The sequence below is a fragment of the Brachyhypopomus gauderio genome, unplaced genomic scaffold (assembly GCF_052324685.1).
Source record: "Brachyhypopomus gauderio isolate BG-103 unplaced genomic scaffold, BGAUD_0.2 sc71, whole genome shotgun sequence".
Lineage (NCBI taxonomy): Eukaryota > Metazoa > Chordata > Actinopteri > Gymnotiformes > Hypopomidae > Brachyhypopomus > Brachyhypopomus gauderio.
The window spans coordinates 654309-669736 of record NW_027506892.1 but is presented as its reverse complement, the minus strand read 5'-3'; the positions used below and the strand labels follow the sequence as shown (position 1 = coordinate 669736).

At 48.6% G+C, this 15428-nt stretch overlaps 1 protein-coding gene across 3 annotated transcripts in view; it reads right to left on the bottom strand.

The window, feature by feature from the left end:
• aifm3 (AIF family member 3) overlaps positions 1 to 15428 on the bottom strand; it is a 31437-nt gene that overhangs the window by 14745 nt on the left and 1264 nt on the right. For all 3 annotated transcript variants that reach the window (XM_076989858.1, XM_076989857.1, XM_076989860.1), the window contains exons 2-10: positions 6967 to 7183; positions 4410 to 4623; positions 2934 to 3043; positions 2439 to 2548; positions 2230 to 2274; positions 1913 to 2009; positions 1190 to 1302; positions 826 to 912; positions 580 to 671 (exon numbers count right to left, since the gene is read on the bottom strand). In XM_076989858.1, the coding sequence (XP_076845973.1) occupies positions 580 to 671; positions 826 to 912; positions 1190 to 1302; positions 1913 to 2009; positions 2230 to 2274; positions 2439 to 2548; positions 2934 to 3043; positions 4410 to 4623; positions 6967 to 6997 (899 nt within the window). In that variant the 5' untranslated portion in view covers positions 6998 to 7183. The remainder of the gene's footprint in view (positions 1 to 579; positions 672 to 825; positions 913 to 1189; positions 1303 to 1912; positions 2010 to 2229; positions 2275 to 2438; positions 2549 to 2933; positions 3044 to 4409; positions 4624 to 6966; positions 7184 to 15428) is intronic.

Below are 15428 nucleotides of genomic sequence, written 5' to 3'. Positions count from 1 at the left end.
CCTCCCCCACCTACCCTCCATCACCTACCCTCCATCACCTACCCTCCCCCACCTACCCTCCCCCACCTACCCTCCATCACCTACCCTCCCCCACCTACCCTCCCCACCTACCCTCCATCACCTACCCTCCCCCACCTACCCTCTGTCTCAGGCAGGGTGGATGTATTTGCTTACAACATAAAAAAGGAGACGTGAAGACTGTCAACTTGCAGCTAAAACCGGTAAAGGTCTGAAATGCATATTCTTTGTGTCAGAAGACAGGGCATCTAGAATTATACCTCTATATATTCTACCTATCTTCCTGTCTTCCTTTCACACCTTTTCCCCATTCATGTGTTTTTCGTCAGTGGAGTTAGTCTGTGACTACTTTAAACATGTCCGCACAGCTGAATGTTTTTGTTGTTGTTGGTAGTGCTTTTTGTGAGGAACTAATTCATGTTCGTGAAGATGGCTTGATATGTTTGGACAAGAGATCCAACCACCAGCTCTGTGCACTCCAGGAAGCAGCTTGATTAGGACTGATTATCCTTAGGCTACCTGCTTCCTGTTGCTTCCTACCTGCTTCCTGTTGCTTCCTACCTGCTTCCTGTTGCAATGAAGAGTTTCCTGTATTCCATTTTATAGCCATCCTGAAACGTCACTGTCTTCGTCTTTATGTCGAGGGACACGGCCTGCAGGAGACATATACACTGTACACCAGCTCGGGGAGGATGATGCCTACTGACATCTGAAGAACTGAGCCGTCCTCTCAGTTATGGCGGCTGTTACCCAGCATGCACCGGGCTGCACACGCTCGCTGGTGCTCACATGTATGGTCGGGCTCACCTCCTTCTCCAGGAAGAGCTCGATGTCGTGGGTCTGAAAGAACTCCATCGAACGCAGCTGAAGCTGCTCGGCTGTGCTCTCTAACGACTAGAAAGACAAAATCATTCAAGAGACGCTAAAAGAAGAAGGACTTTCATGACTAGAGCAGCGGCAGTATTAACACACATTAGCAGCGGCAGTATTAACACACATTAGCAGCGGCAGTATTAACACACATTAGCAGCAGCAGTATTAACACACATTAGCAGCGGCAGTATTAACACACATTAGCAGAAGGACGGTGTAGACGAGGAACAGCGTGTGTTTCCTGGCTGCCCCCCCCCTCCCCCAACTAGGGTGTGTGGTCATGTCACGCTGTACAAACCTTACTCAGTTTAGGCCTGTCATAGGGGGGGTGCTTGTCTACGGTGAACATGACGATACGATCGGTGAAGCCCTCCTGTCTCAGCGTCTCAGCACACACCAACGCAGCAGGACCTGAGAGAGAGAGAGAGAGAGAGATAGAGAGAGGAAGAGAGAGAGGGAGAGAGAGGGGGAGAGAGAATACACCTCAGTCTCACTAAAGGACAAGTAAATATAGTCCTACTCTGAGGTGATTTCACACTTATATTATACTACACTACCCTACACACTTATATATTTATATGAATGAATTATATGAAAGAATGATATTTATATGAATAGAAAACACCTTAAAGGTATTTGTCATTGCACATTTCAGACAAAAAACTATGTAATCAAGAAAATAAAGTTGTGAAACATATGAAACACTTTTTGAAGTCATTCCAGAAACTTCATATGGCCCCATCTCAACCCCTTATGAAATAAGAGCTGTAGTAGTAGTTTGTAGTGCAGCAGTTTGGTAGAGCTGATGGTGTTGGGCAGTTTGGTAGAGCTGATGGTGTTGGGCAGTTTGGTAGAGCTGGTGGTGTTGGGCAGTTTGGTAGAGCTGATGGTTTTGGGCAGTTTGGTAGAGCTGATGGTGTTGGGCAGTTTGGTAGAGCTGATGGTTTTGGGCAGTTTGGTAGAGCTGGTGGTGTTGGGCAGTTTGGTAGAGCTGGTGGTGTTGGGCCAGCTGTGTCCTGACCTGATCCGATGATGAGCACATGGCTGAAACTGCTGCTGGAGTTGATGACGGCGGAACACTTCACTGTGGCCTTTGACCTCCTCTGTGTCTGGAGAGCCTGAGAGAGATAATGAAATAACTACACTAACTGCCACTTCCTGCCATGCTGATTAACTTTTCACTCTCAACACCCCCCCAACACACACACACACACACACACACACACACACACACACACACACACACACACACACACACACACACACACACACACACACTGACCTAAAGCACATGCCCAGACCAGCCAATAGGAGACTCATAGAGTAAGATAATTTTACCTGCTTGTTTGCCCGTATAATCACCTTGTCCTTTTCAACTCTGACCTGTGTCAAAAAAGAGGCTAAATGTCATGGACCTGTCATGAGACGGAGTCTCTCCTGCCCTCATTAACCTTCTCCGGCTTTCATCTTTGTCTTTTCTTATCTTCAACCTCTTTCAGTACAGTCCAAAACCACAGCCCAGAGTTCTCAGAACAAACAGGTGTTACCTGGAAGGTGGGGAGACTGTCTAGGCCAGGAAAGTCCTCGATGTCTCCTGTGGCGATGTTGAAGCAGGCTCCGTGCCATGGGCATCGCACGTGCCCTTTAGAAAGAACCCCTGCCAACAACACGATGACCTTTCAGGTCACACTACCCATAATGCACAGCCCAAGGGATTGTAAATGTAAACGTACTGTATGAAGGCCTTTGTGCTCTAAAACCACTTCTCATCTCTTTACACTTCGAGTGTAGGTTAAGCACTAGTGCCAAGAGTGTGCCAAGATAGCTAATTATCAACCACAGTCCCCAGCAGTATTTTGTGAAGACTAACAGTCAGATCCCCAGTCAGATAAGAATGACTGCAGGAGAGATAAAGCCCTGTGTGTAAGACAATCACCAAATAGTCTTTTCGATAATAGAGACTGAATTACATCAGGTAAAGCACTTTAGCACTGAAGAGGACAGACTGGACAAAGTGAGACAATGAACTCAAGTGGACTCACCCTTAACCAGTGGAGCACCGTAGTGGGGACACTTGTGTCCCATGGCCCAGAATTCTCCATGTTCCTTAATGAGCAACGCTCTGCCTATCCCCATATCTACCTCACGCATCCTGGTGGGAGGGAGGGAGGGAGAGAGAGAGGGAGGGAGGGAGCGAAGGAGGAATTGAGAGGAAGAGAGAGATAGAGAGGGAAAGAGGGAGGAAGAGAGAGACAGAGAGAGAGGGGTGTTTCTATTGAATATATTGCTGTTGCTGAGAATTGCTGGGCCTATACTTATACCCATTACTATGGTAACTAATGCCTACACCTAAACTTAACCCTGCCACAGTAATCAAAAGAGAACTATTGACATCTTTTAGTTTATCAAATAAAAATAGAGTTGGGCAATGTATCAACATTTTCAGAAGACTTCAGACGTCAATAAAACAATCAGTATTATATTACATTACATTACATTAAGTAACCAATCACAGAAGGGGAGAGATATTTAATTATCCTACTAACCAATCACCATATCCTCATTATGAACGAGATCTCATTATAACAGAGCTTCTTTTAGCAGGGTTTGTCAGTACAAGCTAGTGTTTTCAAACGAGCTACGACTCTGACAGGAAGAGCAGGAGAACATTTGATGAAGACAACCAGGAGGTCTACACAACACACTCCAGACGACCAGGAGGTCTACACAACACACTCCAGCTGTTCAGTGCCCAGTGGAGAAGAAAAAGAATCATGTACAAAAATAGTATTTAGCTTGTTTATACGAGCCACGTTGGTTCAACAAAATTCTATTTTAAATGTTGAAATGTTAAAGAGGAAAAATAACTAAACCACATGGTGCTGAGCTTAAATCACCAAGGTGTGGAAAACCAGTGATGACACGTCACCTCAGAATTAGTGCAGTATCAGATTACATCCAGATTAACCAGCGCTGATAATCACAGGGATATCTGATGAAGTATATGCCCACACCCAACCACCCACCCACATACACACACACGCACACACACACACACACACGCACCCACCCACACACACATACACACACCCACAGACACACACTCACACCCACCCACAGACACACACACACACAACCACCCACCCACCCACACACACACACACACACACACACACACACTCACACCCACACCCACACCGACACCGACACACACACACACACACAGACAGACACACAGACAGACAGACACACACACACACACACCGACACACAGACACACACACACACACACCCACCCACACACACACACACACACACACACACCCACACAGTCAGTTCCCACTATCATGCACCGTCACAGATGACGGAGGAAAGAACAGAAACGTCACGTCATTTTCATGCGCTGTGATGTCCACATGTAGAAGCCCGTGGGCTCTGGAATCGACCCGTTAAAGAAACCTCCATAGGAACACTCGCATTACACGACACACCACGTTCGGGCCACATCAGGGTCTTACTGATCGTTCTCCAGGTCCTTCACGTGACACACCGCCGCCTCGATGTAGTCTCGGGGTTTGTGGTTGGGGCGCGGTGCGGAAGCCTCGTCGTCTGAGCAGTGACCCAGCGACCCGTTGGGCCGGCACTCCGAGAACGGGCTGGCCTTGCCGTTCGGAGACATCAGCTCCGCCTCCTTCTCCTTCTCCAGGAGGGTGAGTTCAACCTTGACCTCAACTGTGAAAAAGGGAAGGGTCAAAGATCAGGCCAGGGTTAGGGTTACCATCTGATTTGATGGACAGCTCTTGCCTCCTCGTGGCATTTATGATACTGATAAAAGTCATACTGTGTGCGTTTCATTGCATGTTTAATAAAAGGTTTGCGTTTGGTTATGATGGCTACCTATGACCCAGCAACTTCACTAAAGACAACTTTCCCACTTATTGCAACTACAGCTTTGAAGACCACATTTGGGGCACAGTTGCCCTGCATGAATGTCCACATAGCCACTGTGATCGACTCTTTGAATGATTAAAAATGATGTTATGAAGTCGGGTTTCTAACAATTACCGTTGTAATCACCGCTGAACAGACGTGACAGACGCTGGATCGTGTTCATGTTTGCTCCAGTCGGTCTTTGCAACTATTGGACACCATTCGTAGCTATTTTGGGGCAGGTCAGCTATGGTATGAATAAATCATATGTGAAATGTAGTTTAATCAGGTTCTGAATCATTCAATGCGAACACTTGCACGAACAACACAAGCGTTTGAATTTAGACACGGGTTGTTGGGATGTAGGGTTGTTTGCATCTGGAGGCTAAAACTGCATTGTCAAAAACTGCTTTTAAAGTGCACAGAGCAAAGATGATGTTGTAATGTGTTCAACACAGAACACAGTATATCAAGGAAAGGTTGTTGTGTAACGTTGCTTTACCGCAGCACACACAGAACCTGTTTTCTCTCTCTGACTGGAAGAATGCAGCGAGAAGCCGGGTGTTAGACTTTAATCTCTGAGAGAATTCTCACCTGCTGAGCAAAGCTTAATTAAAATCAACGGAAAATCATAAAAGACGACCAAGCCAGCAGTGAAGAAGAAAGAAAGCCGGTGTTGCGTGGTCTGCTACAGCTTAGTGAGTCCTGACACTGCACAGAGCAGGAGACACAGGCCGAGAGCTGCGTCTTCAGACCAAGAGCCGGGTCTTCAACCCAATGATCACAGGCCTTGAGTCTGGAGACACGTTGTCATGTACACACACCCTCAGGTCTAGAAAGACCACGCCTGTCTGAGATTCATTTTACAAGATAAACATATATGTATGTCTGTGTAATGTGTTGGTTTCAAACAGCTAATTATACTGGTGTAATTGTTTATTTAATGATTAACCTCATCTATTGATCCCAAATTCCTTCTTACTCTCTCTCTCTCTCTCTCTCTCTCTCTCTCTCTCTCTCTCTCACACACACACACACACACAGAATATAAATAACTGATAATACCACAAAGTGGCCAAACACATTTCTACTGCAGCCTGATTTATTGGACAACCTGGCTGGTTCATCACAGGCCTCAATACATGACATTTGTCAGGGCCTTTAGTACAGCTGCATTTCTAAAGCTGGGAAGAGGATCGTGTGCTGAGCAGATCAGATACCTGATTAATAAGCATTTCAGTAGAAACCATCTTCACTGAAAACATCAAGCGTTAGTTCTGAGATTAGGCCCATATTTGATGACTGTGGTTGTTTTGGGAGATCTTTTGGGTTTTTTGATGAGGGAGGTTCACAGCTTCAGGATTCTCTTCTCCAAGTCCACTGCCCCTACCTCAGCATGGCTCTGTAGATAACGCCACTGTTGGACCAACTTACTCCTGTCCTCTAGTGTTTCTTTGTTTTTGGGGTGTAAGGACCAGCAATGCACTGTGAAACAGTCAAACACTCTGTTCATAATTCACTGTCTAATCCCCATGAAGCCTGGAGAACAAGTCTGAGCATTAAAATTCCTGCATCAACTAAAAAAGAAAGTTACGCCACAACAGGCAGTTGGGGGCAGGGTGGTGGAGTGAGAGATGGAGGGAGGAGGTGGAGGGAGGGGTGGAGTGAGAGATGGAGGGAGGAGGTGGAGGGAGAGATGGAGGAAGGGGTGGAGGGAGAGGTGGAGGGAGGGGTGGAGGGAGGGGTGGAGGAAGAGATGGAGGAAGGGATGGAGGGAGGGGTGGAGGAAGAGATGGAGGAAGGGATGGAGGGAGGGGTGGAGGGAGGGGTGGATGGAGGAGGTGGAGGAAGGAGGTGGAGGGAGGGGTGGAGGGAGGGGTGGATGGAGGAGGTGGAGGAAGGAGGTGGAGGGAGGGGTGGATGGAGGAGGTGGAGGGAGAGATGGAGGAAGGGATGGAGGAAGGAGGTGGAGGGAGGGGTGGATGGAGGAGGTGGAGGGAGAGATGGAGGAAGGGATGGAGGGAGGGGTGGAGGGAGGGGTGGATGGAGGAGGTGGAGGGACTGACCTATATGTGCAGGAGAAACGAGTGCCAGTTATTTAAGGATCTGAGGGTTTGGCTGGGGTTCTGCAGCCGTGGGAGTCACCTGGTTTGGGTTTGGAGAGGCATCCTCCCATGGTGGGCCCAAGTGAAGCCAGGAGTCCCAGTGAGCGGGAAGCCCGTTGAGGGTGCAGGGGGCCTGGGCACAATCAGATGCCTAGGGTGGGTCCCCGGGGCCTAGGGGTGGACACGGTGTGGTAGCGGGGATCTGTAGAACTGCCTGGCCTGCGTTGCCATATCTCAGATCAGCCGCTGCACATCTCCTGCAGGAGGAGGAAGAGGAGGAAGAGGAGTGTGATGGATCCTGCCATGACATTACCCAATCAGACGGAGAATACACGCACACAAGGAAGGAAACGGGATCTGTTTACACATCCGAAGCCTCGTCATTCGCACGGCACGTCTACTGAAGAACGTGCAGGCGATTTCAACTCACAAACCCAAAATCCACGCTGGGGAAGTCACAGCCACCCAGGTACAACTGTCACCCTAACCCTCCATCATACACAACTAACTCCAGGTGATTACGAAACCCAGAACTGGATGTTGGACTGGAGTAGAACATCTCATCTATGAATAAAAAGATGGAGAGGTACGAGAAAACGAGACACACGTGATCGCACCGCATAAGAGCACATGCTCAACTCTGGTTGCCACGGTTTCCTTAACATGACAACAGTGCAGAAAGTTCCTCCACTCCTCTATTCCTCCACTCCTCTATTCCTCTATTCCCCCACTCCTCCGTTCCTCAGTGCAGAACGATATATCTGTTCTCTCTATCTCCAGCCGTCGTAACTAGGTGAGAGTCAGACACGGTAGTTCAGAGCTTCAGGAGACGACAGCACAGTGCAAGAGTTCAAGGTTAATGCTTTGATTTAAAACAGCTATAAACTCCTCAGTGGCTACAGTACCAGTACCTGTCAATGAGAAAACATGCTTAGCATCTGAAGTTTTTGTGTAGGCAAACACGTTAATAAGAAAGGTTGTATCCACGGTGACCGTGCTAATGTCCCCATGGACAAGAGGTTATGCAGTGTGTAGCCAGGAATCCATCATCATCCCCTGAGGTTAGCTTAGCTTAGCTCAGTTACTCACCACTGGAAGGTTTTCTGCACTAGTTCAGAGAAAAGGACCTAGTACACTAAAACTCCTTAAGTACCTTGAAACTTGGCCATTAGAAACCTTATTATGTAATGAGATTGATTCTTAATGACCACCATGGGGTTTCTTCACCCAGAATGCTACGAGGGACTCCCAATATAATGACTTTAATGGGAGAAGGAAAGAATTAGCACTTAGTAGAAATATAAATTTAAAAAGCAACTTTTATATTTATAATTTGTGAATTATGGTGAACATAATCACCAGATATGTAGTATATATAGTATATAGTATATATATAGTCACTAATATTAGAAATATTAGAAATTGTAATAATATTAGAATTATTTCTACCGCAAGAGGCTGTTACATTTTTTACACATGAATAAATCAGTCAACTGCAGTTACCACATGTGGTAAGAACTATGTCAGCATGACATATAAGTAGAACAAAGTTTCTAACCATTGAAATGCTTTTTACAAGTGTGTTAGAGATAGACAGGTAGTTAAGTAAAGATAGATAACTCATATATCACCTCCATAAACAAGACGATATAATGACTTGAAAACTTAACCTCTGTAACAAACCCCCACACATCATACGAGATCTCCACGGTCACCAAACTAGCTCGTTTCTGGGCTCAAGCGTAGCATTTAAATGTTTAAACAGCTTTTCAGGCGCTCTGCTAAAAGGACCACTTGATATTCACGTCACATTCAAAGGTCCTTGATGGGGCAAATGGAAAGAACACTAACCCTCCTTAACGAGGGAGAGGTCGGCCGGGTCCCACGCCGGAGTGGCGGAAAGAGTCCTGCAGCAACGTTGGGAGACACTTCAAACTTTAACACTGCCCACACCCCATTCTCATGTGTTCATACTGTATAGTGAGTCAACGTGTTCATGAAGTGTGTCAGTCATTTTTGGTTGTCTTCATTAAAGAAACGCAGTCAGAACTTTTTTGAGGTGTTGTTGTTTTTTTCAAAAGTTTATTCAGAGTTCACTACAAACAGATGAAAAATTATTAATTTGTATTCTGCTTTAACTAAATGCAGGACAAATGCCAGAGGAGGAAAGACATCCTGACTGTTCATACTGCAGGATATATCTCCATAGGAACTGTCATGCTGCAAGACACGCACCTCATATACTATCATGATTTATGGGTCATGCAGGAAAAAGAAGAATGATAACACCCCCACCCACCACCACCAACACCACCACCACCATCATCACAACACCACCATCACAACACCATCACAACAACACCATCACAACACCACCAACACCATCACCACCATCATCACAACACCACCAACACCATCATCACAACACCATCACAACAACACCATCACAACACCACCACCACCATCATCACAACACCACCATCACAACACCACCAACACCATCATCACAACACCATCACAACAACACCAACACCATCACCACCCCCGCCATCATCACAACACCATCACCACCATCACCACCACCACCATCATCACAACACCATCACCACCACCACCAACACCATCATCATCACAACAATACTAACACCACACCACCACCATCATCACAACACCACCACCATCACCACCACCAACACCACCATCATCACACCACCAACACCATCACCACCACCACCACCATCATCACAACACCATCACCACCACCACCACCATCATCATCACAACAATACTAACACCACACCACCACCATCACCACCACCTCCACCATCACCACCACCAACACCACCATCATCATCACAACACCACCACCATCACCACCACCTCCACCATCACCACCACCACCTCCACCATCACCACCGCCATCACCATCACCACACACCACCACCACTACCATCATCACAACACCACCAACAACACCACCACCACCACCACCACCATCATCACAACACCAACAACACCACCAACACCATCATCACAACACCATCACAACAACACCAACACCATCACCACCAACACCATCACCACCCCCGCCATCATCACAACACCATCACTACCATCACCACCACCACCATCATCACAACACCATCACCACCAACACCATCATCATCACAACAATACTAACACCACACCACCACCATCATCACAACACCACCACCATCACCACCACCTCCACCATCACCACCACCAACACCACCATCATCACAACATCACCACCAACACCACCACCATCATCACAACACCACCACCATCACCACCACCTCCACCATCACCACCACCACCTCCACCATCACCACCGCCATCACCATCACCACACACCACCACCACTACCATCATCACAACACCACCAACAACACCACCACCACCACCACCACCATCATCACAACACCAACAACACCACCAACACCATCATCACAACACCATCACAACAACACCAACACCATCACCACCAACACCATCACCACCACCACCACCATCATCACAACACCAACAACATCACCACCACCATCACCACCCACACCACCACCACCATCACCACCACCAACACCACCATCATCACAACACCACCACCAACACCACCATCACAACACCATCATCACAACACCATCACAACAACACCAACACCATCACCACCAACACCATCACCACCATCATCACAACACCATCACCACCATCACCACCACCACCACCATCACCACCATCACCACCACCACCATCATCACAACACCATCACCACCACCACCAACACCATCATCATCACAACAATACTAACACCACACCACCACCATCACCACCACCAACACCACCATCATCACAACACCACCACCACCAACACCACCACCACCAACACCATCATCACAACACCATCACCACCATCACCACCACCACCACCATCATCACAACACCATCACCACCACCACCACCATCATCATCACAACAATACTAACACCACACCACCACCATCACCACCACCTCCACCATCACCACCAACACCACCATCATCACAACATCACCACCAACACCACCATCATCATCACAACACCACCACCATCACCACCGCCTCCACCATCACCACCACCAACACCACCATCATCACAACACCACCACCAACACCACCATCACAACACCACCAACACCATCATCACAACACCATCACAACAACACCATCACCACCAACACCATCACCACCATCATCACAACACCATCACCACCATCACCACCACCACCACCACCATCATCATCACAACAATACTAACACCACACCACCACCATCATCACAACACCATCACCACCATCACCACCACCACCATCATCACAACACCATCACCACCAACACCATCATCATCACAACAATACTAACACCACACCACCACCATCATCACAACACCACCACCATCACCACCACCACCATCACCACCACCAACACCACCATCATCACAACACCATCACCACCAACACCATCACCACCATCATCACAACACCATCACCACCACCACCACCATCATCACAACACCATCACCACCACCACCACCATCATCATCACAACAATACTAACACCACACCACCACCATCATCACAACACCACCAACACCATCATCACAACACCATCACAACAACACCAACACCATCACCACCCCCGCCATCATCACAACACCATCACCACCATCACCACCACCACCATCATCACAACACCACCACCACCAACACCATCATCATCACAACAATACTAACACCACACCACCACCATCATCACAACACCACCAACACCATCATCACAACACCATCACAACAACACCAACACCATCACCACCACCACCACCATCATCACAACACCATCACCATCATCACCACCACCACCACCACCACCATCATCATCACCATCACCACCCACACCACCACCATCATCACAACACCATCACCAACACCACCACCATCATCACCATCATCATCACCATCACCCTGGGATAGTTTCCCTGGGAGACTCCATCCCAACCCAACATAGGTTGAGAACATTCACAGTCTATATAGAATATGATTTCAGTAGCACACTGACTGCAAAGCCTGCCTGCTAACAGGGTTAATAACTCTACACACCTGGTGGTGAACTGGAATGTGACGAGGAGCAAGATGACAAACGGGGGAAAGAGCTTCATGATAAGATCAAGTGACATGGGTCAGGTGAGCAGCCCCAGCTACCGTGAGAGGACATGAGACACGAGACACCATGAGAGCATTCATCCTTACCATCCAACATCCAGACCAATTTAGGGACAATCAGCCTGCTAGGGTCAGCAGAAGCATCGACATCGTTACTAGCCTGATCAAACATAGACCCCTACATCCACTCGAACACTGCTGGAGCCAAAACAACACAAGTGCAGTTCCTGTGGTCCCACAGTTCCCTGGTCTGTGGTCCCAGAGTTCCCTGGTCTGTGGTCCTGGCGTTCCCTGGTCTGTGGTCCCAGAGTTCCCTGGTCTGTGGTCCCAGAGTTCCCTGGTCTGTGGTCCTGGTATTCCCTGGCACAGGAGAGCTGCTTTCACTGGTGCCTTTCCAGAGACACCAACAACTCCCACAGTATTACGCTGGACTCACACGAGCTCTCACACGTACACATACGCACTCGCACACACACACACACACAGTTTATCATCTGAGATGGAGTGTGACCCACACAGGAGTCCAAAGGTCATTGTAAATCCCATAATTACAGCACATCTCCTTGGTCTGCAGGAACATGAAGCGTGGTCTTCTGGCCCTGATTGGATCACCGTTGTGGGGTGACATGATGCCACGTTCTCTGAGAGCACACGACAAGGTTCTCAGCCCGGGTCAGCATCTCCACGCCCCTTTAACCAGGCCGGCTGGGGTCTGCTGGGGCTCTTCTGAGCACTGCTCTTTGCTGGGGTTAGATTTGCCCCCTGGGTCTCTGTCCTGAGGAAGCAGACTGCACAGGGGTCAGAGCGGCACGCTGGTCATCACCGCTTCAGTTCCACCTTTACCCACGGGTTAGGGTTAATCATCCATCCTCTCACACTGATCTCTAGGTGATAAGGAGGTTTCACTCACAGCACAGCAACTTTCTCACACTGCACCTTCATTACTTGCAAAACGCGGAGCAGAAACAGGGGTCAAGCTTCAGGATACCATGGACATGACCACGCACACAGACCCAGGATCAGCAGAAACAGGGGTCAAGCTTCAGGATACCATGGACACGACCACGCACACAGACCCAGGATCAGCAGAAAAACACCATGTAACTTCTTCAGCTTCATTTTGTAATATGAACGTCGTGCAGAAATAAGGTTTCACCACCACATTCATTTACTGTGCACTAATGATGTCATCAACACTGGCCCGAACATGCACTTATGATGTCATCAACACTGGCCCGAACATGCACACTGACTGTTGATTAATTCTGCATTGATTTTTGAAAGGGAGCTTGTGTTTCTGTCCAGGAGCTGAATGAATGGGAGATGTGATTGAGGTGGACCACACACCACACACTCTACACACACACCACACACTCTACACCACACACCCCACACCACACACCCCACACTCTCACCATGCCACACACTCTACACCACACACTCTACACCACATCACACACCCCACACCACACACTCTACACCACACCACACACTACACCTGAATGAATGGGAGATGTGATTGAGGTGGACCACACTCTACACACACCCCACACTCTACACCACACCACACACCACACACTCTACACCACACACACTACACCACACCACACACCCCACACCACACACTCTACACCACGCCACAGACTCTACACCACATCACACACCCCACACCACACACTCTACACCACACCCCACACCACACACTCTACACCACACCACACACTCCACACCACACACTCTACACCACACCACACACTTCACACCACACATCACACACCCCACACTACACCACACACTCTACACCACACCACACACTCCACATCACACACCCCACACCACACACGCACTCTAGACCACACACACTCTAGACCACACATCACACACACCACAGTCTACACCACAAACTCCACACCACACACTCTACACCACACCACACACTCCACACCACACATCACACACCCCACACCACACACTCTACACCACACATCACACACCACACACTCTACACCACACACTACACCACACCACACACTCTACACCACACACCCCACACTCTACACCACACATCACACACTACACCACACACCCTACACCACACCACACACTCCACACCACACACTCTACACCACACCACATACTCTACACCACACACTCTACCCCACACTACACACTCTACACCACACACTCGACACCACACACTGCACAACACACACCACACTCTACACACCACACACTTTACACCACACACACCACACCACACACTCTACACCACACCACACACTTCACACCACACATCACACACCCCACACTACACCACACACTCTACACCACACACTCCACATCACACACCCCACACTCTACACCACACACCCTACACCACACCACACCCTACATCACACCACACACTCTACACCACACCACACACTCTACACTACACCACACACCCTACACCACACCACACACTCCACACCACACCAAACACCACACACTCTACACCACACCCCCACACCACACACTCTACACCACACTCTACACCACACACTCTACACCACACCCCCACACCACACACCACACCACACACTCTACACTCCACACCACACCACACACTCCACTCTTTACACCACACACACTCTACTCCACCCACTCCACACCACACACTCCATACCACACCACACACTCTACACCACACACTCCACTCTTTACACCACACACTCTACACCACACACTCTACACCAGACACACCACACACTCTACACCACACACTCCACTCTTTACACCACACACTCTTCACCACTCCACACGACACACTCTACACCACACACACCGCACCACACACCACACCACACACTCTACACCACACACACACTCTACACCACATACCACACTCCACACCACACATTCTACACCACACCAAACACCACACATTCTACACCACACACTCCACACCACACACTCTACACCACACACTCTACACCGCACACAGAGAGAGAGAGAGTACATCAGTCTCTGTGAGGCTCTTTTTGGCCATGTGCAGAATGAGGTCACTGGAGTTCAGAGTTGATCTTGTTGTGGAATTCCAAGCTCAAGCTGTATGAACACTGCAGGGTTATGGCACAGTGTGCTTCCAAGCTGCATATGTTAACACACTGCCTCAGAGACCCTGGAGACCTCCGCCTGTCTCCTCTCTAAAAGACACCTTCTCCCAGGAGGACAAAGCCATCCGTGGCCAGAACCACCTCACAGCTGTAATCCAGAATTCAGGTAACCCAACCAGGTCAACAGTACTTC